Here is a 24,272-nt window from a genome sequence, read left to right on the forward strand (position 1 = left end):
TCTGTCCTTCTGACCTGGTGCTGGCAGGCGTCCTGCCTGGCCTGCCAGTGGAGCTGTCCTCTCTCTGTCCCCTTTAAGACAGAAAAGGCTTCGAGAGCTGCACTGGGCTCCCAGCCATACGGCTGGGGCGACTCACCCCCTGGTTGTGAACGGGCCAGCTTAAGTATCAGTGCCTTTGATGGCAGTCAGGTGTGATTGTCCTTAACCTTTGCGTAATTAGCACTTGCCTCTTTGTACTGCCACCTTTCAGTGTCTCAGACCTGACTTGTGACAGAGCACTGAGGTTGACAGCTCCCTAGAATCAGGCAGTGTGTCCAGCAGGGAGATAGGCCAGGCCTGGACCTCTGTCCGTCGTCCTCCTCCAGCAGGGAAGGACCAAAGAGAAGGGTCTGGCATGTGCTTTGAGGGGTCTTGTAATCGCCCTAGAGTGTTGCAGAAGTGTATCTTTGTTCCCCTAGCTGATGGCTCGGGGTCAAGTACCCAGTCCATCCATCTGTTTCACAAATATTTGTCAAGTGCCTGACGTCTCCTAGACACTCTTAATTCCCTGGAGGTTTTAGAATCCCTCAGTTCTCTTAAGAGATAGCCTGTAAATTCTTTTTCATTTGCTTATTTTGGAAAGTGCGTCTAGTTAATACATGTGTATGGTAAGAAGCAAACAGTGCAAAGAGCGGACTGTGAAAGTAAGTTCTCTCAGCCCAGTTCCTCCATTTCCCTTCCCCAGAAGAGACTGTGTCTCGCCTTCCAGAGACAGTCTTTCCATACTATACGTGTCAGCATGTATGTGTTTGTATAGACACACATCCATTTTCAGTTCATGTAACTCAGATTCTTGTGTCCAAAGCACTCAGACAGGAAGTGCCTCCTTGGAGCCTCTCCGGAGAAGGAGAGGTGGTGCTTCAAAGCTCCAGCCGTTCTCCGCCTCACTCACCCTTGCTAGGAAGCTGTTACTCTGGTTTTACCGTCCTCCCTTATAAAAAGAGATTGCTCGTGTCTCCACTGAGTGATTGATGGGCTGCCTTCGGGGTGCCAGCCCGAGAGCCTGGCCAGCCCCTTGTCTAGCTTTTTTCAGATCCTCTCTCTGGGCTGGGGGCCCTTTGGCTGCCTGCAGAAAATCTGAGGTCATGTCTGATACCAAAGTCTGGGTTCCTTTCCCTTCCTCACCCAGCCCGTGAGCTGATGCCCAACCCAGGCGTCATGCCTCATTCCGTACCAGTGGAGCAGAGAGGTGTGATTTATTGTCGTGGTTGAGACTGGTCAGCAGGGATCATCTAAAACAAATGCTCCTGGTATTTGGGAGTCCTGTGACAGTGACCGTGAGAACAGCTGAAGACACCCACAGGCATGCACACATGCTTCCATCTTCAAGCAGTTTTGTTTCCTGCTTCTCCTTGGGCCCCTAGCAGGCAGGGGGCAGGCGGAGGAGTAAATGTCGTGGTCTCAGGCCACGAGAAGGAAGAGTCCAGAAGAGACTTGTGGGCACAACTGAAGCCCCGGAGGGCACAGCCGGGCCATCAGCTGGAAGGTCCCCACTGGGCTAGTCTGCAGTGGGTCTGGAGCAGAAAGCCTGGCCTCTTAGGGCTGCGGCAGAGAGGGGTGTGTGTGGCATGAAGAGGCCCAGTTGGACATCGGGCACCAGATGGAAAGTCTCATTTTCAGTTTTTAAGTCGGGGCCTTTGGGGATTTGGTTGGGTGACTCATGGTCCCCAAATTATCTCCTTGAAGAATCTTAGCAACTCACACTGCAGGGCTGAGGGCTGCTGGACTGTCTCCATGCCTTGCCCCCGGAGCCCTGGTGTCTGGGGCTTGCCTCACACATGGACATGGTAACCGGCCAAGGCCGGGTGTGAGTGAGCAGAGACGGGTGGGAGGAAGCATCCATTTGCTCTTGGCTCAAGATCTTGTTGGCCTTGGGTCTTTGTACTGAGGTGACCTCCGGGTCTTCAGCCAGGCACTGTTTCCAGGAAGGAAGCAGGAAGGGCCACCCGTGAGTCCCATGAGATAGGAGAAGAGAGCAGAGGGTGAGGCTGTGCTGGTGCCGAGCTGGCCTCAGGCTCCCTGTCTCCCCTCACGTGCCTCGTCACCCCTCACCAGCCTCTGACTCTGGAAACGGAATGGTTTACTCTCTGCCTTAGGTGCCCAATACTTCTTGCCTCCAAGCCTTTGTTTTCACTTGCCTCTTCCTCAGTGCTCTTTATCCAAACCCTACCTCTTCTTCAAGACCCAGATCCCCTGCCTCCTCTTCCAGGAAGCCTCTCTGGATCAGCCTAGCTAGTCTTTCCTTCTTCCTCCTGTACTTTTTTTTTTTAATTGAAGAATGGTCAGTTTACAATGTTGCATCAATTTCCTCCTGTACTTTTGTCACTTTATGTCTTAAGGCAGTTACTTATATACATGCAGTTAGACCATGAGAGTTGACCCTGGCGCTTTCTTGAACCTCCTTCCTACCTCCCACTTCCCAGCAGCTGTGAGTATATAAATATTCTCATAATATTTTTCAGCAGGAAGAATAAACAGAACCTCCACCTCTTAGACTGTCCCACTCACCTTGGGCACATGGGTGCACACGTTGACTGGGGTTGGTCCCGCCACGGGGTCCCTGGGGTTGGCTGTGGCTGGCGCTGCAGGCCGTGGGTGTAGGTGCTTCCTGGCTTCTGGGAGGAATTCCGGGATTGGCAGCCTCCCTGGCCCTGTCTCCTGCTGAGCCCGTTTTAACCCTGTCTGTCTCTGCACAGCTCGATGACCTGTACCTGATCGCCATTTGCCATCGCCGGGGCATCAAGTCGCTTCGGGACCTCACTCCAGAGCACCTGCCACTGCTCAGGAACATCCTCTGGGAGGGGCAGGTGAGCCACCTTGGCTGAATTCACCCTGGAGCCCAGAGGAATTACATTCCGATTCCAGTGTGTTCTGGGGCCCCTTTCCTCACCCTTCCCAGAAGTCCATCTCTGGATGTCCATGCGGGGGCCCATGAAGGCTCTTGGTGGACTCGCAGGACCCTTGTTCCTGGTCCTGCCCTGCCCTCCATCTCTACCTTCAGCCCCCTCCACCCCACACAGGCCCTCCTCAGCCCGGCTTCCCACTTTTGCTCCCTGCCGTTCTCCTGCAGGTTGCATCTGGGATGCCCTCCCATCCCAGGATTGCCTGTCCTGCTTGTGACAGCCACGTGGTGCTGGACACATTTCTTGGTTGATAGCCTACAACCTGATGCATGTCTCCACGTCCCTTCTCATCTCCCTGGAGAGCAGAGACGTGCATTATCTAGCACCTGGCATTCTAGGATACTTTCCTCCTGGGGGATTTGCTGAATTGAATGAAATAGCGGGGTGTAAAAGGAGCCCTGGAGGTGAAGGGAGATGGAAGAAGAGAGCCTAGAATCTTGGACACTGGTCCTGGTTCTGACACTGTGACCCTAGCCCGCCGGGTGCCCTCAGGCAGGGCACTTCACCTCTCTGGGCCTCAGTGTCTGGAGGGGATCCTCCTGAGCCTGCCATTCTGCCTGGTTGGTCTCAGCCGTGCTTCCGCTCTGAGGAATCAGGAGATGCGGCCCCCGTGCCAGAGCCTGCAGTCACCAGGGTACCCAGCAGGGGACAGGCTCACCTGTTTCAACCAGGGTGGTTCCAGGGCTGCGATGCAGACCTGCCAGTGGGGCTCTGCCCAGGGGGACCCTCCCTGCACCTCCAGGCCCTTCACCTCTGAGCCACCCTCGTCACTGTGCCTAGCCTGCCTTCTCTCCACCCACCCTCAGCACCGTCTCCCTGGCTGCCTTTGTCTCTCTCTGGAGTGACCCGTTTCTCTGCTGAAACGACCTCTGGATGGCTGAGCACGGCGTCTTTCTCTCCAGAAGATGCCAGGCCAGCACTCCCACCGGAAGCCCTCTGGGTGCCCTGGCCCTGGTGTCACCCTGCTGCCAAGACCTCCGGGGGAGCTCCACATGGCAGCATAGAGTACAGTTCTGGGGTGTTCTGAGCCCACTGAGGCCCTGTCTTTTTGTCTTCACCTCTGATGGCCTCAGAGGTTTGCTCACAATGGAAATGAGTCTCGTAGTAATTCCGAGCCTTGGGGGCTCCTGAAGCGGGTTGGGTAGAAACAGCTCTACCCCTGAGCAAGTTTGGGGTGGGCGGAGGGAGCCGGGGCCACAGTCGATGCTTTCCTTTCCCGCCAGGAGTCCAGCGAGACCTTGTGGCTCACAGTCGCCTGCCCGAGGCCCCTCCCCTGTCCTTTCTCTTTCCCCAAGCCCCAGGCAGCCCCAGCCCATCTCCTGGTGTCCCTGCTCCACTCTGTTCTATGCTGAGAGGGAGAACAAGGCTTCCTCCTGCCGTCTGGGTGATTTAAGTGCTGGTAAATCATCCGGGGGAGGACAGGCCCCACGGTCTTGGGAATCTGGGCCTGTCCTTACCAACGGGACTTCCTAGATGGCCGGCGGTGACTGTTGAGGTTTTACCATGTGGGAGGCTGATCCAGGCTACCGCCCCCTTCCTTTGGGAGAAAGCGCCTCCATTTTGCTGCTGTCACCCGCACTTGCTGACTCCCTAGATTGGCAGAGGGATCTGAGGCCAGCAGTGGGCAGAGAGCTGTGGGGAGGGCTTTGACTAGATGTCCAGAGGCTGGTCGCATCGCAAGCAGGAGGGGGTTCTGGTGCTGCTTTACGGGCAGCAGGGTGACCCCCCCCCGTCACCGTCCTCTCTCGCCAGGAGGCCATCCTGCAGCGCTACCAGGTGAGGGCTGACCGCCTCCGTGTGTTCCTGCACTACCTGCCCTCCTACTACCACCTGCACGTGCACTTCACCGCGCTGGGCTTCGAGGCCCCCGGCGCGGGGGTGGAGCGCGCCCACCTGCTGGCCGAGGTGATCGAGAACCTGGAACACGACCCTGAGCACTACCAGCGGCGCACCCTCACCTTTGCCCTCAGGGCCGATGACCCCCTGCTCACGCTCTTGCAGGAGGCCCAGAAAAGCTGATTCCCCCGCCCCGGGCCGTCTGGAGAAAAACACTGATGTGGGCGGGGGGTGGGATTTTTAGCACCAAGTGAATTTTTTTTAAAAGTGTATTTTGTACTGGGTTCTTACCAGCATGAGAATAAAGTGTCGGTCTCATTTGGTGTGGCCTGCCGGCGTGGCCTGGGGAGGTGGAGTGGGCAGAACCCAGCAGGGAAGGTCTTGAGTGGGGGCGAGTGTCTGGTGGCTGCTGCAGCCGGCCGGGAGGATGCAGGGCTCCCTCTGGGTCCCTGTGCACCTGCCCGTCCTCGCTGACTCCCGCGTCCTGAGTCCGACTACCTCTGCTTCCACTCCTGCTGCCATGGCCCTCTTCCTTCCCCCTTGCTGTATCTTTCTGTTAGTTTTCTAGGTTCCTATATCTGGGAGTTTCCCCAAAAAACCAAAGACGAAAACTTTTTGGAAAAAAATCTATCAATTTTTTTTGTGGTACTTCCTCTTTCCCTTCCCATTGAGCATTGAGGTCACACTTCCTGCACGTGAGCCAACCCCGCTGATAAACTCCTGTTGACAAGGATGGAAGATCGCTGCCTGGAAGGAGGAGGGCTCTAATGAGAATCAGGTGACACAAGCCCCAGATGCCTGCCTTTGCTTCCGTTATTTGGTCAGTGAGTCCCTGGCCTTGAGTTCATTATCTGGGCAGGAAGACAAAACAAACTCACACGGAGCAACCAGAAGAGCAAATACAAAGTGTCTCAGCAGGGCAAAATGACATGGTTGCAGTGGAGTCCAAAAGCCTTGAGGGGCAGGGGTTCAAGGTGTGACCAGCGTCATAGGTCCCCATCCAAAGAGTCACAAGGCCAGGAAGGGACTTAAAAGTGTCCGAGGCTGATGGCTGCAGGGAGCCATCAGGGGCTTATCTGGACAAGGTGACATCTACTACTGCTCCAGCAGAGCAGGGACACGGGCGCGGCGGATGTTGAGGGCACGCAGTTAAACACAAGGCCCGCTTTCCGGCACCGGGGACAGATGCACGTGCTGGTGGAGAGGGGCTGGCGTCTGCTCGTTAGTCAAGGTGGGGCTGCGGGCTCCTGGGACTGGCTTTCTCATGATGATCTCTCTGAGGAGGCAGGAGGTGGGGTCTGCAAAATGGAAGCGGGAGGAGAGCTGAGGCGGAGGAGGGGCGTGGCTCTTCTGCTCCCCTGGACCGAGAGCCAGGAGGCTGGGTTCAGAGCTGAGCTCCAGTCGTTTGTTCCTTGCGTGTTTATTAAACATGTACTACAGGTGAGGCACCGCCCTGGATGCTGGTCCGTGCTCTCCTCCCGGGGTCGACATTCACCCCAGAACACTGTCCCAGACCCAAGGCATCCAGAGCCTGTTCCTGAGCCTCTTTCTTTGTAAAGGGGAGCAGGGGTGAGGATCCGTGATCTGCTGGGTAAACGTCACGTGGGACCATGTTGCTTCCTCTCATACTTTGACTCACTGGCTGACTGGTCCTGACAGTGTCCTGAGCGTGGGGTACAGAGATGACTAAAATGAAGCTCCCGGCCTCCAGGCCAGTGGGCACGCAGACCGGCGAACTTAGGAGTTAAAGGAGACAACACAGGGGAGGCTGCCCTGCAGACAGGGCTGCCCCAGGCTGATGTCCAGAGTGGGCTTTTGGGATCTCAACAGCATTTGGCACAGTCGCCCACCCAGCGCGCCTCCAGCAGGAAGGCCTGAGTGAAGTGGGGTATCGAGGGTGCTGAGGGGCCAGTTGGAGGGAAGAGCTGGGAGTGGGGCCCTGGGGCGGGAGCCAGCTTCCCCCCGCCAGGTGGGGATTCTGGCCACAGAACACCCGGCTGGCTTTGAAGGGGAGCCCTGCTTGTCCTTGTCATCCGTGTATAAGAAAAATAAAGAGTTGGGAGGTCTGAAGAGGACCTCCTCCTGAACTATCATGAAAATAAACGGGGCCGATCAGAGGAGTGGAGGGGACACTAACCCAGAGAGGTTTCTCTTGGCAGAGTGGAGGGACTCCATCCTGGGAGCATCCTCTAGCCCCTGACAGATGAAGTTCTGTCAGCGAGGGTTTCATCCGGCTTCACACGGAGGGTGAATGTTCAGGTAAGACTAACAGGTGGCCAATCCTGGACCAACAGGAGGACAGCCAGGATGGGTCTCTTAACTCCCTGGAGCTGTGCCCTGTGAAGGCATCCCCGGCCTCTCCAGCCTTGACTCCCTAGCAGATCAGTGCCTGATCTGTCCCATCCCCCTCCTCACATGTTTGCTCATCCATCCACCAAATACCTACCAGCGTCTCCATCGACCAGCACCGCAAAGCGCTGATGGGAACAGGAAGGCAGTACGACCTGTGGTTGGTACCCTCCAGAGGCATGGCTCAGCGGGGTTGGTGAGCAGAGGACAGGACGGGACAGGACAGGAGTTAGGGGCTGATCTAGAGGGAGGCTTAGTTTGCTCCCTTGCAGGGCTGGGAGGCAGAGATGATGCTTGTGTGTCAGGACCCGCTCTGCTTTTCAAGGGGAAGAGAGTCAGTTCTCCCCCAGAGCCTGCAATAGGAGTAACTAAGACCCAGGGAGCACCTGCAAGCCGGAAACTGCTCTGGGAGAAGACGTCCGGCTCAGCCTCCTGCCCCCAAAGCCCCCAGCAGTGTCCAGGGTCACTGCCCACAAGAATTGTTTGCATTTACTCTGGGAAATGGCCAGTTGGATAAAAGGGGCCTAGGTGATGGACCTCGAGACTCTCCGCCTGAGGTAGACTGACTTTGTCACCACTGGGAACAGTTCCTTCACTGCATCTCCATCTCACCTGAGTGGTGGGACTCTGGAAGAGCTGCAGGGAAGAACTGGCCGAGTCAGGAGGCCAGTCGCTTTGTTATGCTTCTTCTGAACTTGTGTCTAGGGAGTCTCTGTCCACGGGGATCCAAAAGCAGCTCCCTCCATCACAGCATCCTGGGCCCGGAGCAGGTGGCGGCAGCTAGACCAGCACCTGAGGCCTTTCACCTGCAAGCAAAGGAGCTCGGCTCTGAATCCAGTCCAGTCTCCTGGTTCTCAGTCCAGAATAAGAGCCACCCACCTCCTCGGCCTCAGCTCTCCTGCTGCTTTCGTTTTGCAGAACCCAGCCTCCTCCCTCCTCTGAGACAGCATCGTGAGAAAGCCAGACCCAGGAGCCTGAAGCCCCACCTTGACTAAGGAGCAACCCTAGCCCCTTTCTGGCAGTGTGTGCATCTGTTCCTGGTGCTGGAAAGAGGGCCTTCCGGGTTTTATTGCGTGCCCTCGGTGTGCGCCTGCGGCCCTTCTCTGCTGGAGCCGTGGTAGATGTCACCCTGCCTGGATAAATCCTGGATGGCTCCCCGCCACCTTCCCAGCTTGGTTGGGGAGGGGAGGGAGTGGTGGGAGGCAGGACTCCTGTTCCTTGGCTCCTCTCAGTTTGCCCAAATGTTTCCTCATAGAGCAAAACTGCTGAGAGTTCTACATTTGTCAACATTCCTTCGTGAAACTGAGAAAAATAACATTTCAGGACAAGTTGGACAGTGAGCTCCACATTGCCTGCTTTTTGTTGCCTATATAGATCCTGGAATGGAGAAAAAAATTAAGAAACAATTACATACCAAGTGATACTTGAAAATATTTCTCTTGTAATACTTCTATATCCTAAACATTTTAATGTATCTATTTTCTTTCTGAATAGGTTCATGTTGGTCTGCTGACTCTTCTCAGAAAGGACTAAATCTTTATTTCAAACATATGTATAGAATGCTAAAATGTCCTTTGTAAGAAGATGGTGATAATTAATAGTACTTGTTTTTTAAATAGCTTTGCCTAGCAAAATTAATGTTGGCAACCCTACAGTTGTTCTATATTATTACTGAAATTACATTGGATTCTGAAGTTTATATAAATTTGAAGCTACCAAGTTTTAACCACTGATAAAAAAATAAGCATGGGCTATATTTGTTTAAAGTGTTTCAATTCAATCAGCAGGTTGTAAACATCTACCCTACTTTTTTTTTTTTCTTTTTTTAAGCAAGACTATGGACATAGAACTCTCCTGGAGCTTACCATAGTGAGGAATGTAGGCATTGATTACAGAGTAATTCCACGAGTGGAAAAGCACAGAGGGCTGTGGGAGCTTATGCCAAGAGAAGCCAGACTTCTGGGCTAAACCTTGACAGCCAAATGGCCAGCTGAAGCCAAAACCCAGCAGTCAGGGAGACCATGGCTCAGCATGGCTGGGACCTAGAACTTGGCTTCTAGCAGGGGGCACACACATCGAATAGCACCCTGGCCAGTTTTCTCTTCAGGACCTTGAGGAAGAAATGAAAGTCAAGGCTATGGGGGAAGTTCTTAACTTCTGTTCCACCTCCTTTGGAGAGCCAGCATGTTGTGATGATTCCGGCATAGGAGCTGCATCATAACCAAATATGATCTTGGGCAAGTCCCTTAACTGCTCCTAAACTAGGAGTGATAGCAGTGCCCACCCTGAGGGGTTTTGCGAGGATTAAATAAGTGAGTTTTGTGGACATACTAAGGGCTCATAAATGGTAGCTGCTATATTCCTACTGCAAGAAGGGCCTAAAGGTTGCGCCCAGAGATATTTGGGTTAGACGTTTAAATGGACCTCTAGATTAGAAGGCCGTGAAATCCTAGATTATGTAGTGGAGTCATGGCAACCAAGAGACTTTAAGGCAAAAAACAAACCACAAACTATCTGTGGTTAATTGCTTATGGCCCCCAAAAGAGACAAGAGTTGTGTGCAATGACTTCTTGGGATACCTTCCTGCCTACGGGCTCCTGGAATGCATTTTAGCCCTGGCCTACCGGCCAGTTTCTAAGACTACAATAGTGATGTCCACTGCTATTGAGAACCCTGGGAACTGCTCAGTTCCAACGTCCAGCCATATAAATCTGATAAAAATAGGAGCTGAAACACCATCCTGCAGTTGCTATTTTTAAAAGTGTTCTGAAATGCCGGATTGGGTCTGTTTCTTCCTCAAACAGCAACCTGCCGTTCCCTCCTCCTGGTGGGCAGGATGCTAACATGGCACGTGTGAGGGACGGGGGCCAGAAGCCTGTGAGGCACATGTGTCAAGCAGCTCGGCGCCTGCCACCCACACCCCTGCCTGCCAGGGAGGAGCCGCGGGCCCTGGGCCCCCCAGCTCCAGATGCACCTGCCCCTCCCACGCCCCTTGTCCTCTGCCTCCTCCCTCTGCTCTGAGCGAGGGCCCTCTGCTGCCCCAGCAGAGCGGTGTCCTCCACTTCCTCCACAGCAGAGCCAGAGCCAGAGAGGTAAGGGGGGGGGGGTTGGGCAGAGGAGGTGGGAATGGAGGCAGCATGGCTGAGAAGGGGACCAGAACCCAGACCATGGACCCTCAGGTTGTCTTCATGCAACCTTGGCACAGCTCACCTCCGACATGGACGGTCTCAGGAGCCAGAGTCCTGCTTGCCCCACCACATGGCCTCTTGCTGAGCAACTCAAAGTGCCTTGCAGATGGGCCGAAGAGGGGCCGGAGAGGCAGAAGGGGCTCCAGATGAAAAGTACCAGAATCCTCCTGACCCATGGATGACGGGTTCTAGGCGGCTAGGTCAGCATCTGGCTGTGCCATGGAGAAGCCGGAGGGGAAAGATCATGAGTCAGCACATTGTGGCCTGAGGGGAGAAGTCAGGATTACAGTTAGCTTCTGGCACCCAGTCACCAGGCCTGGGATAAACTGGAGGAGGGTGGGGATAGGAGATCTGAATGCAGCTTATAGGACAGAGGAGGGATTCCACCCGTGGAACAACAGCACACACTTACATAGCACCTTGTACTTCCAGAGCAAATTCAGGTCCACTGCCTGAGTTAATACTAACAACAGCCCTTTATTATTTTTTAAAATTTAATTTTTTTAAATTTTATAAACTTTAAAAAATTGAGTTATAGTCATTTTACAACGTTGTGTTACAGCCCTTTAAATTGGCACACTTATTTCATTTTCTTCTAGTAAGAAAATTAAAGTTATTTAGTGACTGAGGCAGAGTTGGAAATCAGGTCTCCAGGAGCAAAAGTGGACCCTTCTGTTCTGTTTTCCCACAAAGTGAAGCTTACGTGGTTCACAGCGAGAACTGCCAACTGTGTGGAGATCTAGTTGACTGAAGTGCAGACGCTGGGCTGATTCTCAGCTCAGCACTGCCAGACTCACCCGGTCACTCTGGGTGGATGCTCACTCCCTTCGGGCCAGGTTTCCCACCTGTACGACAGGGAAGCGATTCCATCTTCCTCTAGCCTTACCCAGGGCAGGGACTTAAGTCATTGTGTTCTTTCTCCCTAGCTTAGTTCCAGACCTGGAGCTGATATACAATAAATATTTGTTGAGTGAATACCTGACAAAGGCACAATTCAAACATAATTAAGTTAGACATGGGCGAAATGCAGAAAAAAACCTCTGCCCACACAAGGTGTGATTTAGGAGGGAACAGTCACCTATGGAAGAACTTGAGGCTGTCTGTCTTCACCCTGCTTTCTCCACTTTGTTCACGCAGGGTAGAGCTTTCTGTGTTATCTGTTCTCAGCTGATAAGCAGTCCGTCCAGTTTCAGGTGAAATGAATCTTGAACTGACACTTGTGACTCCTCTTCGGCAGTTACACCTTATACTTAGTCACATCCTGTCTTGCCTTATTGTTGAATGGGAGTCCACCGTGAGCCTTCTCTCTGTCACTGGATGGTGAGCTTCCTTGGGTGGTGGTGGTGATGGTGGTGGGGTGTCTTACACTTTCTTCTTAGCCCTGGAGCCCCCAGCATCAGGCTGTTCACACCGAGGGCTCAGTAAACACTAACCTATGAAAGAGAGTCTTGGGTGCTGAGGACTGTTCTGTGGGTGACTTCTGAACTGTTACTGGCCTGAATAGTTCCCAGGTTTGATTGCGGAGTGTGGGCCCCAGGAACTAGGGTAGCGGCCTGATGGGGTTTCCCCCGGAGACAGGATGCCTGGCGCCTTCAGTAAGGAACAGAAACTGAGACGCTTTCTCAAGGCCAAGAGAGGGTGTGCAAAGAGGGATGTAGAGGGAACAGTGTGGGGGCAGCATATCTGGAGCAGGGCAGGGGAAGGGCCCAGGTCTCTGTCCAGGGCACCTGGCCACTGTGCATGGTGGGGTGGCCCTCCCTCTTCAGTGCCTCGCTTTCCTGCGTGAGGGAAGGATGCGGCTCACCGTGTGGGAGAGCGGAGAGCCCTTTGTTGGGTCTCATTGTTCCCAGGAGGGTGTGCAGAGGCTGCGCTGGGCACATCCATTCTGGTGCCACTCACAGGCTGCGCCCGCCAGAGCTCTCCCCTCACCGGTCGGTGGACCCCTCCGCGCCCCTCGCGCCCGGGCCCCGCCGCCCGCCCTCTCCCCCGGGCCTCCGCGGCTCCCGCACCATCCCGAGCCGCCCGGCAGCGGCCCCGCCCGCAAGCGGGATAGCCCCTGCCCTTCCTCCTCCTCCACCCCGCCCTTCCTCCTCCACCCGCCTGCTCCCCAGTCGGCTCCCTGGCCGTGTGCGCAAGCGTGTCCGGCCCCTTCCCCGCCCCGCGACCGGGCCCGGGCCCGGGCCCCCGCCTCCCAGCAGGCGGACTCGCCCGCTCCCAGGCCGGCCCCGCGCCCGGGACAGGGACCCGGCCGAGCGGAGCCGCCGCGCCAGCGCCGCGCCTCCAGCGCGAGCGCCTAGCGGATCGGAGCTGCGCGCGGAACTGCCCTGCCCCGCCCCGCTCCACCCGCGAGGGTGAGTACGCGGCGGCCCGGCCCGTCGGGCCCGCGGGGGAGGGCGGGGCGCGCCTCCGGGCCCTGCCGCCGGGTGCCCCCCCCCCAGCCCGGCCCGGCCCCGCGGCTGGGGGAGCTGGTGGTCGGGCCGGGCACGTGGGCGCCGCGCGGGGCCGGCTCCCGGGGTGGGGGGTGGGGGGCGGCCACAGCCCCGGGATCCCTTTCTCTGGACCGCTTTTCGCGGGAAGCCGCTTCTCTTTGCTCCCTGCGAGTGAGCGAACAGGACGGTCCTCTTCTCTGGAAAGTTTCTAGCCGCTACCCCTGCGCCCAGGCTGGAGAGGCGTCCCCACCTTCAGCCGCCTCTGAGCCATGGTTTCTCCCCACAACTGCCCTACCACGTCCAGGAGATCCATGGGCTGGCTCTGCTGGAGGTGACAGGCTTTGCTGGGTCCTTCTGTGTGCAGGAGTCCCAAGGTCGCCAAGAAGAGTCCAAAGGTGGGGGCTGCTAGCTGAAGGCTGGCCATGCGAGGACACCAGGTCCACGTCGTGGGGGTCTTTGGGCCTAGGCTACTGTGCCTCAGAGCTGCTTGGCTGGTGGGCAGTGGGGAGGGATGGGGTTGGGGTGAAGGTAGAGTACAGAGGGGCCAGAATCCATGATTGCAGCTGTCTGCTCCGGGGGCCCCTGCCGGCAGGGACCTCCCAGGCATCCCAAAGCTTCCAGCACGTCTGCCTCCTCCACTCCCAGTCTTGGGGGAGGCTCTGTCTGGGCCATCCGAGGCCTGATCTACTGCTGCTGCTCCCTCTGTCCCACAGACTGGGTCCTGAGGGCCAGGGGAGGGGGCTCCTACCAGAAGGCTGGGGCTCTAGGCAGTGTCCGGGTGCCCAGCTGTGCCCGTCTGACCTCATGACCACCCACGGGCTGGCACCCCTACAGGCTTCTCAGGGAAGCCTGTGCTTTCCACCGCCAGGGGGGAGGCACAATGTGGAAGCCAAGTTCAGGCCGACTTATTCTTTGCGGAACCTTGGGAACGGGCCTGGTCTGGCTGGGGTGTCCCAAGAGGCACAAACCAATGCCGCGCTCTCCTGAACGGTGCTGTGCCGCCCACCAGCTCCAGGCCCCGGCCCTGGCATCTGTGGGGAGATCGTAAACGAGCTGATAGGCGCTGAGCGCTGTGGAAGGTGTCTGCGCCAAGGCAGAGGTATGTGCGTGTTTGCTATTAGCAGTGTTTCTCTCACACTCTCATTCCAGAGCTGCCCCATAATTCTAGAGAGTGTGCCTGGGAGATGCCAGCTGTTTGGGGCCTAGAAATTAACTTCTGGGGTGTTTTCTTGTGCTGGGAGCTGTGAATACCTCCTACCTGAGCCGAGGTGGCCCAGGTCCCTCTGAGCTGTTCCCGGCCCTGCTTTTGTCTCCACTGGGAGTGCTCTGGTGCCTCGTCCTTGAGCACCAGTGTGCTAGGTGGGAGATCTGAGGCTGTTCCCTGGGTCCTAGATCTCACTCTCGCAGCTGAGGGAGAGACAGGAGTGGGAACCATCCCCCCCCCAGAGTCCAGGTTGACAGGAGTTAGGAGGAGAGGGGTGTTGGAGAAAGGAGTTCAGAAAGTAGAGTGAGTCTCCTGCTTGGGACGCGAGCTGAGAGGCATCTGTGGTTGTGGCGTGAGCTGCTGCTCGTGGCCACAGGGCCCCTTGCCGGTGAGTGGAGGCCCAGCTAAGGAAGCCCTCGGTGCCTTCTGGGCTGTCTTCCCTTCCCTCCCCTCCCTTGCCCGCTTCCCTACTCAGAGCACTACCTCAACCCCCACTCCTCAGAGACGGAGTTCTTTGGTCCTTCCGCCCTCCCAGACATTTTAGAGTCCTAGGATCCAGTTTTCTGGGCAGAGCTGAGAATCTGCTTTCAGAATTGTAACAAATCCTGAAAGGACCCTCCCTTCTCCAGCTGTAGCAGAGTGGCCAGACCTTCCTTCCTGTGTCCCAGCTTAACCTGTGGTCATCTGTGGCTAACCGCCACTGGCCTCGCCTCTGCTGTGCACCGGCTGCCCACCCAGGCCTGGGATGGGCACATTCTGTGTGAATTCCTCCTCTCAGAGCAGCTTAAAGGTTTGCCCGCTCTGTCTGGGGGAAGGGGGACCCTCCACCTCAGAATCATACAGAATGGTTCCAGCCCCCGGGGACGCAGAGCCCCTGCCTCCTGAAGGGGACCCTTCAGATCAGTGTCCCAGAGGGTCCCACAGTGTGAGGCCCAGACCTACAGACTGTGGCCAAGACCTACAGACTGTGGTCAAGGCGGCCACCGGACCCCGCTCCTCGGGGGAGCTGGGGAGCAGGGCACCCAGAAAGCAAACAGACCTCCCTCCTGATTCCTCAGCTGCCCCGTGGCTACATGATTCCCTGCAGCCGATTCCCTGCAGCCGCTGGTTGGTTTCTCCTGCCCCTTGCCCTCAGGGTCCTTCTTCCTTCTCAAGACTCATGGCCTTGCCCTGAAATTTTTGGTTTCCTTGAGGAAATGACTAGGGCAGGTGGGTTGCGCTGGCTGTGGTTATTAATTCCCCTCTCTCATTTGTCACCCCTTCCCAGAGGCCCTCAGCACTTTTGCATGAGTGTTTTGAGTACCCCTGGAAGGGCTGCTGGCCACCTCTGGCCTCAGGTTTCCTCCTGACCTCTACTACATTCTGTGTGTGTGTGTGTGTGTGTGTGTGTGTGTGTGTGTGTGTGTGTGTGTGTGTACACGCTGTGACGCACTTTATTCCACAGATGGAGGAAGTGGTCAAACGTAGCTACAAGTGGGAGCAGCTGTACATGATGCCTGGGCCCCAGGCAGGTGCCATGGGCCCCCGACTGGCGCCCATGAACCTAGCAGGCGGTGGACTCTGCCACGGGTGTGCTGGGTTGATTGCCCTTCAGAGTGAGGAAGGCCATTCAGAGCTGCAGGTTTTCTTTTAGTCTTGGCCCCTTGCCTGGGGACCAGGAGACCTACTGCTGGATCTCTGCCTCCCCACCCCTTGCGAAGGCACCCTACAGAGACATGAGACCGCTCTGGAGCCTGAGGCCCTGGCTCCTGCCGCAAGCCCCGCAGGGAGGAGAGCGCTGCTGCCCGGGCCGTGGGGTGTGTGTCTGGGCTTTGAGGGCGAGGAAGGTCTGGGAGTAGGATGGTCCCTTCTTCCTGGCGGCAGCTTCGCTCCAAAACCTGAGTGGGTCAGGGGCTCCAGGATCTTACCTTCCCTGGGGAGGTGGGGTGGGGAAGATGGTTGTGCGAAAGAGGACAGAGAGCGCTTTGCAGAGGGCTGGGCCAGTGCGCCGGAGTGTCTGCTTCGGCTCCAGACCCTCCTGCAGGGTGTGGGTTCCAGGGCCCGCAGTGATGCTCCTAGGGCCTGTGGTCTGACCCGTGTCCCCTGGCCGGGCAGTGGCCGTAGATACCTGTCTTTACAATAGAAGGGACTTGGCAAATAACAGAAGTAGTGAGCATTTAACTATCAAGCTCTTACTAAAAGTCTGGCCCCATAAACCTGAAGAAAAGAAAGTACTGAGCTGTCCACTTATTTACATCACTTCAGGTGAGCTCACACAACCATTTCTTTAAACCCATTTTTAAATGAAGACAAGATTAAGCCACTTGGCCAAGGTCACACAGCTCCTAAGGCACTGCGCTGGGACTCACACCTAGGCCTGTTTCCAAAACCTGCACTTTTCAGCCCCGTTCTCTGCTGCCCCGGAGCTCATCTTACCCTGCCCTGTGATCCGTGAAGGGGCTGAGACCCAGAGGTGTGGAGAGGTTTGCTGAAGGCCACAGGGTGGTGGTGACAAAGGGGGGACACGGCCCTCCTGATTCCCAGCCCAGAGCTCTCTGCGGTCCTGCATCCCACATCTGGCCCTGCCGGTCCTGGCGCCCCGTCCCCTGCGTCCTGTCCCGGCATCCTGTCCCGGCCTCTCGAGCTGGGCAGGGTCGGGTTTGCCTTCCTCCCTCCTGCTGGGGCCCCTCCCAGCCCCTGCCAGGCCCCCACCTCTCCCGCTTTCCCGGCCCGTAATTGCTTCCATCTGGCCTGCCCGCCGGCTCCTATTCCTTGGAAAGGCAGCTCCCCGGCTGCCGCCCACAAGGCTGCAAGGCCTCATCCGGCAACCACGACGACACGTGGGGAAGGGGAGGGGTCCTGCGGGGTCTGTGTGCCAGGGACCCTGGCAAGGTGGCTGCTCTCGGCCCCTGGCGTCCCCAGGTTCCTGCCAGGTCACAGCAGCTTTGCTTCCAGGCTCTCCTGGACCCCCGTCCTAGCCTGGCTCAAGGCCAGAGAGGCTCCTCAAAGACCCTTTTCTGCTCTGTCCCACCCTCAGGCCGCCGCCACCACAGCCCTCTCGGCTCGGGTCAGGGGGTGGGAGGCCTGGTTGGAAGGGACCACAGGAGAGACGTGGGGGCCAGCAGGGGCCAGCTTTGGGAACCCACTGCTCAAGGGTCATGGGAGGGGAGCAAAGCAGGGGACAGACGTGGCAGAGGCCGAGGGACCTGGGAACCCTGGGCAGGTGAGAATGGAGCCTGCTTGTTTCCTTTGGTTCCAAGCAATTGACTGAGAACCAGCAGAGCTAGACATGAGGCTTTATATTTTGTCATGATATAAAATAAAACTTGTAGGTTTAACAGTGCGTGCAGTGCTCTGTTGACTCCCTTGCCTCCGCTAGGTGGGGAGGGACCCAGAGGCGCGCCTCTGCCTGTGGAGGAGCGAGTGCCTGGTTGCTGAAGATGAACAAGCTTAGACCCATGACCTTGACAGGGACCCCCAGAGGAGATGCAGGCATTGGAGGGGCATGTTTGTGGTGTGGGTGGGTTTGAAAACTTTCAGGGCCTTTTCCTCCCTGAGATTTTCGGGTTTGGTGTGAGCTCTGGGAACCTGTTGGTGACCGCCGTGTTCTTCATGCCTGGAACGATGTCTAGCAAAGAAGTGCTCAGTAAACATTTGTTTGATGAACAGGAGGAGGATGTAGATTGGGTTTTCTGACCTTGTCTTCTCTGTGGCCCTGCCTTGTTTCCCCTTTTTCCTGGGGTGAAGAGAGTTTCCCTCTGACATCTGAGCTGTCTGTCCCAGGGCCCGGCCCCGCAGTCTGTTCAGACACCAGAGAGGCAGGCAGGAGCCCGGGGGGTTGGACAGGAGTCGGCCCCCCCTCCCCCCTCTCCAGGCCAGCTGGCCACACTCCTGCCCCCATCTGTTGCCCTCCTCAGCCCAGCCTTCAGGTCCTTGAACAGACTGGTCCTTACCTCCCCTCCTGTCCTGACGTCAGCTGTCCCCTTATTTGGGTCCAAGAAAGGCACCCTTGAGAGGGGGTGTCACCTCAGGAGTGCGGGCTCAGGAGGGGGCGGTTCACCCCTATTCCTGCTGGGACCCAAACAGCTCCACTCTTATTCCTGCTACATACTGGGTTTCCACATAAAATTTCATTTGAAAGTGGGACAGAGGGTGTCTTGGCCTAAAAGCATTTTTATTTGAAAACCCCCGTTGGGCTTTGGTAAGGCTGTCCTTACATTCCCCACAGCATGTTCTCAGCTCCCCGCCTCTGCTCCCCTGTCCCCCGAGTAGCTTGGGTGCTGTCAGCAGTCCGCTCTCTGGATTGCATGTCCTTCAGCATCCAGCTCCAGCCTGTTCTGAGGCCTCCCCGACGGCCCTGCACACTTGTCACTTACTCTTGCACCCTCACCCCCCCCACAGGTCCTAATCTGTCACATCAGGGGACCCTGTCCCCCAGGAGCCCAGAGCGGCACAAGCCAAACCAGACGGGTGGGCGAGGGCAGGGCTCTGAGACGGGTTGTGTGCTTTGCCAGGCTGCAAGGCCCTGGGTCCCACGTGGAGCCTTGGTCTCCTCCTCTGAGTAAGTGACGCTTTTGAATGAGAGTGCATTTCAAGTAACATCCCAGCGCCCGGGGCCCAGCTCTGTATATGCGGGTGTGTTTTCTGTGACTCAGGATGGGCCCAAGGCTGCCTTCTTTCTGGGCCAGGAAGTGAGGCAGGTAGACTGTCTCCTCTGTGTGCTCCCAGCTGTGTGAATTGGGTATGTCTGGGGCTTTATTGGTTTTCCATCAGCACATCTGATAATCGGGCTGATAGCATGTGGGTAGCTCACGGGGCCGTGGTGCACAGCTGACAGGCATTGCGAAGTCCAGGCTGCTGTTAGACTGCAGGGCAGGACTGGGACTGTCTCACCCCCGTCATATCCCCAGCACCCGGCACCGCACTGGCACACAGCAGCCTCTCAATAACGCTTTCTTTTTGCAAGAAAAGAGCTGAGACTCAGAAAAGTAACTTGCTGTTCAAGGTCACAGAGTGACACTCCCCCAGGCAGGGGCTGCCTCAGGAGGGACCCTGGGCCTCCCTGGTGCTCTCTCTCACCCTGCCCCTGTCTGTCCTTTCTCTGAGGTCCTGCTCTATCCTTCAGGTTCCAAGATCCCCTTCCCTGTCCTGCTGTTCCTGGACCCTCTTGTCCGACTGAGAGGGTGTGTGGGGGCTGTGGGGGGTGTTCGTGGAGTGGGGGCACCCTCGCAGGCTGTGTGGGGCCTTTTCTCCACACTGCCCTCCTTCGTCTGCTGTGCCCTCCTTGGTCCTTTTCCTCTTTTTCCGACCCTTCTGCCTTCCCTCCCATCTCCTCCTCTAGATTTCTCTCACCTCCATCCTGGTCACCTCTCTTCCTTCATGTCTGCCTCCTCCTCTTTCCTTTGCCCTCCACCCTGCCCCACCCCAGGCCTCAGCATCCATGCCGTCCTGCCTGACATGGCCGCTGGACTTCGGGTGGGCTGGGTCGGGATAGTGCAGTTTCAGGAGCACTTCTTGTTGGCAGCTCTAGCATTTTTGAGGCGGATTTGGTAAAGGGGCAGTGCCTGCCTGAAGTGTGCAATGCTCTGATCTTAAGCTCAGCTTCCTGGGCCCTCACCCACCTCCTTGGACATCTTCCTGGGCAGGAAAGCAGAATCTCATTCCGGAGCCAGAGGGTCTCCAAAGAAGTGCTGGCTGGTGGAGCTTCTCTGGCCTCTGCCCTCTGCCCTCTGCCCTCCTCTCTCCAAAGCAGAAGCTTTCCCCCAGCGGCACCTGCTGGGATGGAGGAGGCTGGCCAGAGCAGAGAGATTTCTGCTCAGATGCCTTCCAGGTGAGCACACACGGTGCATGCGCACACGTGTGTGTGCACATATAAGTGTGTGGATGAGTGTGTACGTGGGCTGTGTGGGAGAGAACACGGACCTGCATCCACGTGTGGATGCGCTGGTGGGAGTCTGGGCTCCCCTCTGGGCCTTTGCCGTGCAGCCCTGTTCCCAGCCCAGAGCTCTGCTCTCTGGGCTTTGGGGCCCTGGCTTTGCACCGAGGCTTTGTTCTGTCCTGGGGACCGGCTGGTCCCCTGCTGTGGTCCCACGCAGTGGTGACTGATCTCTGGCCACCCATTCAGTTGCCTGGGGAGCCTGGGGCCAGTGTTTGCCCCCACCTCCCAAAATGGGGGCGCGTGGGGGCTTCCTGCCCGGGATCTCGACCCTGCCAAGGCGGAGGGAATGGGGAACAGCTGCGCTGGCCGATCCCGGCTCCGTATGGATTTGGTTTGACAACAAAGCTCCCTCTGTGTGTTCTCAGGACCCTTACATAACTGGGGGCGGGGGAGGCAGGCAGGAGGAGCTGGAGATGGGGACAAGGAGACACCAGGATGGGGTGGTTGGAAAGGGGACAGGGACCCGGAGGAGAAGGAGAGGGAGGGCAGTGAGAGAGACCAACCATTGAGAAGCGGGGAGCGTGGGATGAGGGAGGAGAAACACTGACCCTGCATTTCTGCTTCTGGCCTCCTAGGGTGGGAAGAAGCTGCATTTCCAGGTCCTCTGACCCTGTCCTGTTGATGCCTGCCTTCCTTTCTGGAGCCCCACCTGCCAGCCCTGGAGCTGCTGAGGAGGGGGCTGTGGGCCTGTCTGGGAGTGAGGCCAGACAGGGTTTGGGGCTGGGCCGGAGAGGCCGTCCTCACCCCGCCCTGTAACCGATCACATTCCCTTAAGATGGGAACCCTTCTCCGCTGGTGCCCTCTGGCCTCTGTTCCCTCCTCCTGGGCCCCGGACCTGATCCCAGAAGCCCCTCTGGCTCCCTCTTTGTAGGGCCGCAGCCTCTGCCTGTCCTTGTCGAGCAGCCCCGGGCCCCCGGCTCCAGAGCCTGGGCCCCCCCTCAGAGGCCCTGTGGCCCTGCTCCCTGCAGCCCCCTCCCTCAATAGTCAGACATTCTCTTCTCACCATCACTGTCCCTGCAGCTGTCCAAATAGAGGGAGAAGAAAATGTTCTCTTTCCGGAACAGCTGGACTGACAGGCCGGGAAGGCCAGGTGAGCTGGCCAGGCTTGGGTGTGTTCTTGGGGGTGAGTGGCACCCTGTCCCAGGGCCCTGATCCTGTCACTCCAAGCACAACGTTCTTGGAAGGGGCCGGGAGGACGGGCGGGTCCTCTGGACTCCCACCTTCAGATGGGGCCAGGGCCCCTGTGGTGACTTGGTCCCCTGGGTCTTCTCCAAATCTGTTCCTCCTCTGTGCCTCCGTTTCTCCAAGGCTTCTGGCACAGGCTTCCTTGGAGAGAGCCCTGGATGTGATCTGGCCCAGAGGGTGGTGTTCGTCCCCAGCCCACAGTGGACTCACAGCTCCTGCTCTTCAGCTTGAGAACAAGGATGGCTCCTGAGAGGGCAGAGTGGAGGAGCTGCGGGCCAGGCCCAGGATTAGAGGAGACTGAGGTTGTGTGCCCAGGGACATCCTGTAGGACCCCAGGCCAGCAGCTCTGGGGAGAGGCAGCGTGGGCGAGGCCCAAACCGGCTCAGCAAGCCCTAGACCTGGAATCCTCAGTCCCCGGGCCCTGACTGCCCGAGTCCTGCCCTCCCTCCAAACACCGCCACCCCCAGGACTGGGTGCCAGGACATGCTGGAAATGCTAATGCCTTGGGGCTTGAGCAGTGCAGAAGGTGGCAGGGGAGGGCCTTAGAGTTTCCTGGATTTGTCTGTGGGAAGATCAAGATTAGGAGCAGGTGCACAGAGGCTGGGACAGGCCAGGAGGATGGTGACTGAGTGCTGGGTGCTGTGCGGTGCCCTCCACTGGGGCAGGGCCTTCTGCCCCATGCCTGCCCTTGGCCACGGGCTGCCCCCGGACACTCCCTTGTCCCCAGACACCCCTTTAAGGCTGCATGTCCTCCTCCTTTGCTTTTCTGACCCCCTACACCCCACCTTCCCAGGTACCTCTCAGCTTGAAAGGGGCAAGGCTCTCTTTCTGGGATCTGGGCTTGGCTGCCCCAGGGCTTCCCTTTACTCAACTTTTGGAGGTGAAGAGATCCCCGGAGGATTGGCTTAGCCACTCCCTGATCCTCTCGCAGCTCCAGGCTCCCTGGCTGGTAGCCCAAGGGACCTGAAACCTGACAAACAAACTGGGCTGGAGCCGCAGCCGAAGTTGAAGGAACCAGCGGGCAGTGCCCTGCACGAGGGATGGGGGAAGAGAGCGGCCTGGCAGAGGGGGCCCAGCAGGCCCCGGACGCTGTATGTTGAGGGTGGGAGTGGGGTGGGCAGGGAGTGGGGGAAAGGAGTGTGTGTGTGTACACGTGTGTGCGTGCGTGTGGGGGTCACCACGCTCCTCTGCTCTGGGGTGCACTCTTGTGTTTGAACAGGGATCCTTGTGTTTGTGCTCAGAGTTGTGTTTGTAGGTTTTCAACACAGAGGGTCTGAGTGGTCCAGAGCAGAGTTGGCCTGAGAAGGTCTTCAGAGTGTCTTCCAGTTGCCTCCTGGCTCTGGGGTGGTTGGAGCTACGGGTGCTCAGATCTGCCTCCACATTTCCCCGCAGAGGCTGGTGAGCCCTGGGTCAGGGGGGCCCTGGGGCATCTCGGACAGCCTGAGCATCAGCCAGCCCTCCTGCCGGCAGACCCACCTGCTCTGCCCTGGGTCCTGCCCCAGAAGGACGGTTGCTCAGACTGGAGGGTCTGCACCTTCCCCAGCAACACCTAGAACGCTGGCTGCCCCTTCCCTCTCCTCATCGTTAACCTTTACTTCAGGGAGAGTGTGTATACAGCTCATTCATAGAAAGTCTTACCAATGCAAAATGACCTCAAAAGGGCCTCTCTTATGGCTTCTCTATTCCCGGGGGACAGATGCGGGATGTGGGAAATGGAGGTCTTGTTTTCCTGGTCTGTGGCTTCATTTCTCTTCCAGAGACCCCGCCACAGGGGCCTGTGCTGCCTGCCCCCCACCAGCCTGCATCACCCTCTCCTTTTGCCCTAATCCGATCCTTAGCAGCTCTAACCCTGTTGGGCTCCTAATAGAAATTAAGACGTGCACTCTCTCGTGCTGACACCCTGCAGCCTCCTTCTTTCAGAGCCACCGCTGCAGGCCAGTGTGCATCACAGTGCTGGCCAGGGGTTCTGGTGAAGAAAGGAGGGAGGCTCGGGTCCTGCAGAAGCCAGAGCCCTACTGGAACTCGAGGTCAGGGGAGAGAGGTTTCTGTGCCTGAATCCCTGCTCCCAGATACTCCAAAACTACGTTACCGTGCCGACAGCCACCCTTTGTGGTTAGAGCTGGAATTTCATCCACTTCTACAGAGATCCCCGGACTGACCTGGACTGTCCCTGCTCCGGGACTTTGGGAGTACCAGCTCTGGAGAGGGGACGGCAGCTAGCAGAGGGAACATCGTGCTGGAAATGAAGTGGTGTTCCAGTGAAGAGGGCTCAACTCTGGAGCGGCTGTGGGGAGGGGCTCTGCGCTGGCAGGGGGTCTGTGGCCATGCCCCACTGCGACGGCTTCAGGTGGACAGGTCAGGGGCCTGGACACCTTCTCTAGGAGGGGCTGCACTCAGGAAGGGAGAGCAGCTTCTCCAGTGAAGCCTCATGCCCCTCTCCCCCACCCCTTCCTCCTCCCGACCCTAGCAATGCACCTTGAACCTGGCTAGGACGCGGGATGCACGTTCAGTGCAGGGCAGAGTCTGGGTGTCAGTACCCCTGTCCCCCCGGCAGCTGCACGTGCCCCGTTTAGCGTGTGGGGTGGACCCAGCGGCTAGGAGTGCGGTTGTGGTTGTGGTTGTGGTTGTGTTAGCAGGTGGGAGCTGTGGACCCCGCCGTGTGCCGGCCTGGGGCAGACCCTTAGTGGAGAGGGGCACCCAGGGAGGCCCAGACCAGGAGTCTCCTTCAGCTGCCAGGGCCAAGTGCTTGCTCTGGGCCAGGCTGGTACTGAGACTGCGGACTTTCCATCCCAGGGGGTGTTTTGAGGCTCCTACACCTCCCAGAACTAGTTCTTTTTTTTTTTTTTTTTTAACATTTTTAAAATTGAAGTATAGTTGATTTACAATGTTGCATTAGTTTCTAGTGTACAGCATAGTGATCCAGTTGTATGTACATATATATGTATATATATTCTTTTTCATATTTCTCGTTATAGGCTTCTACAAGCTATTAAATACAATGTCCTGTGCTATACAGTAGGACATTGTCGTTCATCTATTCTGTACATAGTTTGAATTTGCCAATCCCAAACGCCCAGTTTACCCCTCCCTCCCCGCTCCCCCCCACCCCACCCCGTAACCATGTTTGTTTTCTCTGTCTGTGAATCTCTTTCCTCCAGAATTTGTTCTTGCTCCCCCCACCCCATTCCACAGCTGAGGAATCTGAGGCCTAAGAGATGCAAG

General features: G+C 57.3%; 2 protein-coding genes and 1 long non-coding RNA gene across 18 annotated transcripts in view; 2 read left to right on the forward strand and 1 right to left on the reverse strand.

Annotated features, from left to right (window-relative positions):
- The window catches only part of DCPS (decapping enzyme, scavenger), a 33,170-nt gene extending 28,074 nt beyond the window's left edge, over positions 1 to 5,096 (forward strand). The window contains exons 5-6 of the mRNA XM_010986264.3: positions 2,736 to 2,846; positions 4,695 to 5,096. Of these exons, the coding sequence (XP_010984566.1) occupies positions 2,736 to 2,846; positions 4,695 to 4,961 (378 nt within the window). The 3' untranslated portion in view covers positions 4,962 to 5,096. The remainder of the gene's footprint in view (positions 1 to 2,735; positions 2,847 to 4,694) is intronic.
- A 294-nt stretch (positions 5,097 to 5,390) lies between these two features.
- LOC105094265 (uncharacterized) lies at positions 5,391 to 12,389 on the reverse strand. 5 transcript variants are annotated; one of them, XR_010378959.1, is made up of 4 exons: positions 11,394 to 12,389; positions 11,113 to 11,260; positions 10,338 to 10,579; positions 5,391 to 7,933 (listed from the first exon to the last, which is right to left on the reverse strand). It is a non-coding gene; the product is annotated as an uncharacterized LOC105094265 (long non-coding RNA). The 5 variants fall into 5 exon arrangements; XR_010378961.1 differs by having other exon boundaries at positions 5,391 to 7,060; positions 7,740 to 7,933; positions 10,338 to 11,260; XR_010378958.1 differs by having other exon boundaries at positions 5,391 to 7,060; positions 7,225 to 7,933; positions 10,338 to 11,260.
- Positions 12,390 to 12,488: 99 nt separating this feature from the next.
- ST3GAL4 (ST3 beta-galactoside alpha-2,3-sialyltransferase 4) overlaps positions 12,489 to 24,272 on the forward strand; it is a 33,174-nt gene continuing 21,390 nt past the window's right edge. For 2 of the 12 annotated variants that reach the window (XM_031443405.2, XM_031443409.2), the window contains exons 1-3: positions 12,505 to 12,666; positions 13,049 to 13,139; positions 13,754 to 13,843. The gene's annotated coding sequence lies outside the window, so the exon portion shown is untranslated. Of the gene's footprint in view, positions 12,667 to 12,842; positions 13,140 to 13,251; positions 13,844 to 19,451; positions 20,956 to 22,302; positions 22,449 to 22,970; positions 23,406 to 24,272 lie in introns of those variants that run through there. The other 10 variants (XM_031443403.2, XM_031443401.2, XM_031443406.2 and 7 more) reach the window with 9 other exon arrangements.

Source organism: Camelus dromedarius, chromosome 34 (genome assembly GCF_036321535.1).
Source record: "Camelus dromedarius isolate mCamDro1 chromosome 34, mCamDro1.pat, whole genome shotgun sequence".
NCBI classification, from domain to species: Eukaryota; Metazoa; Chordata; class Mammalia; order Artiodactyla; family Camelidae; genus Camelus; species Camelus dromedarius.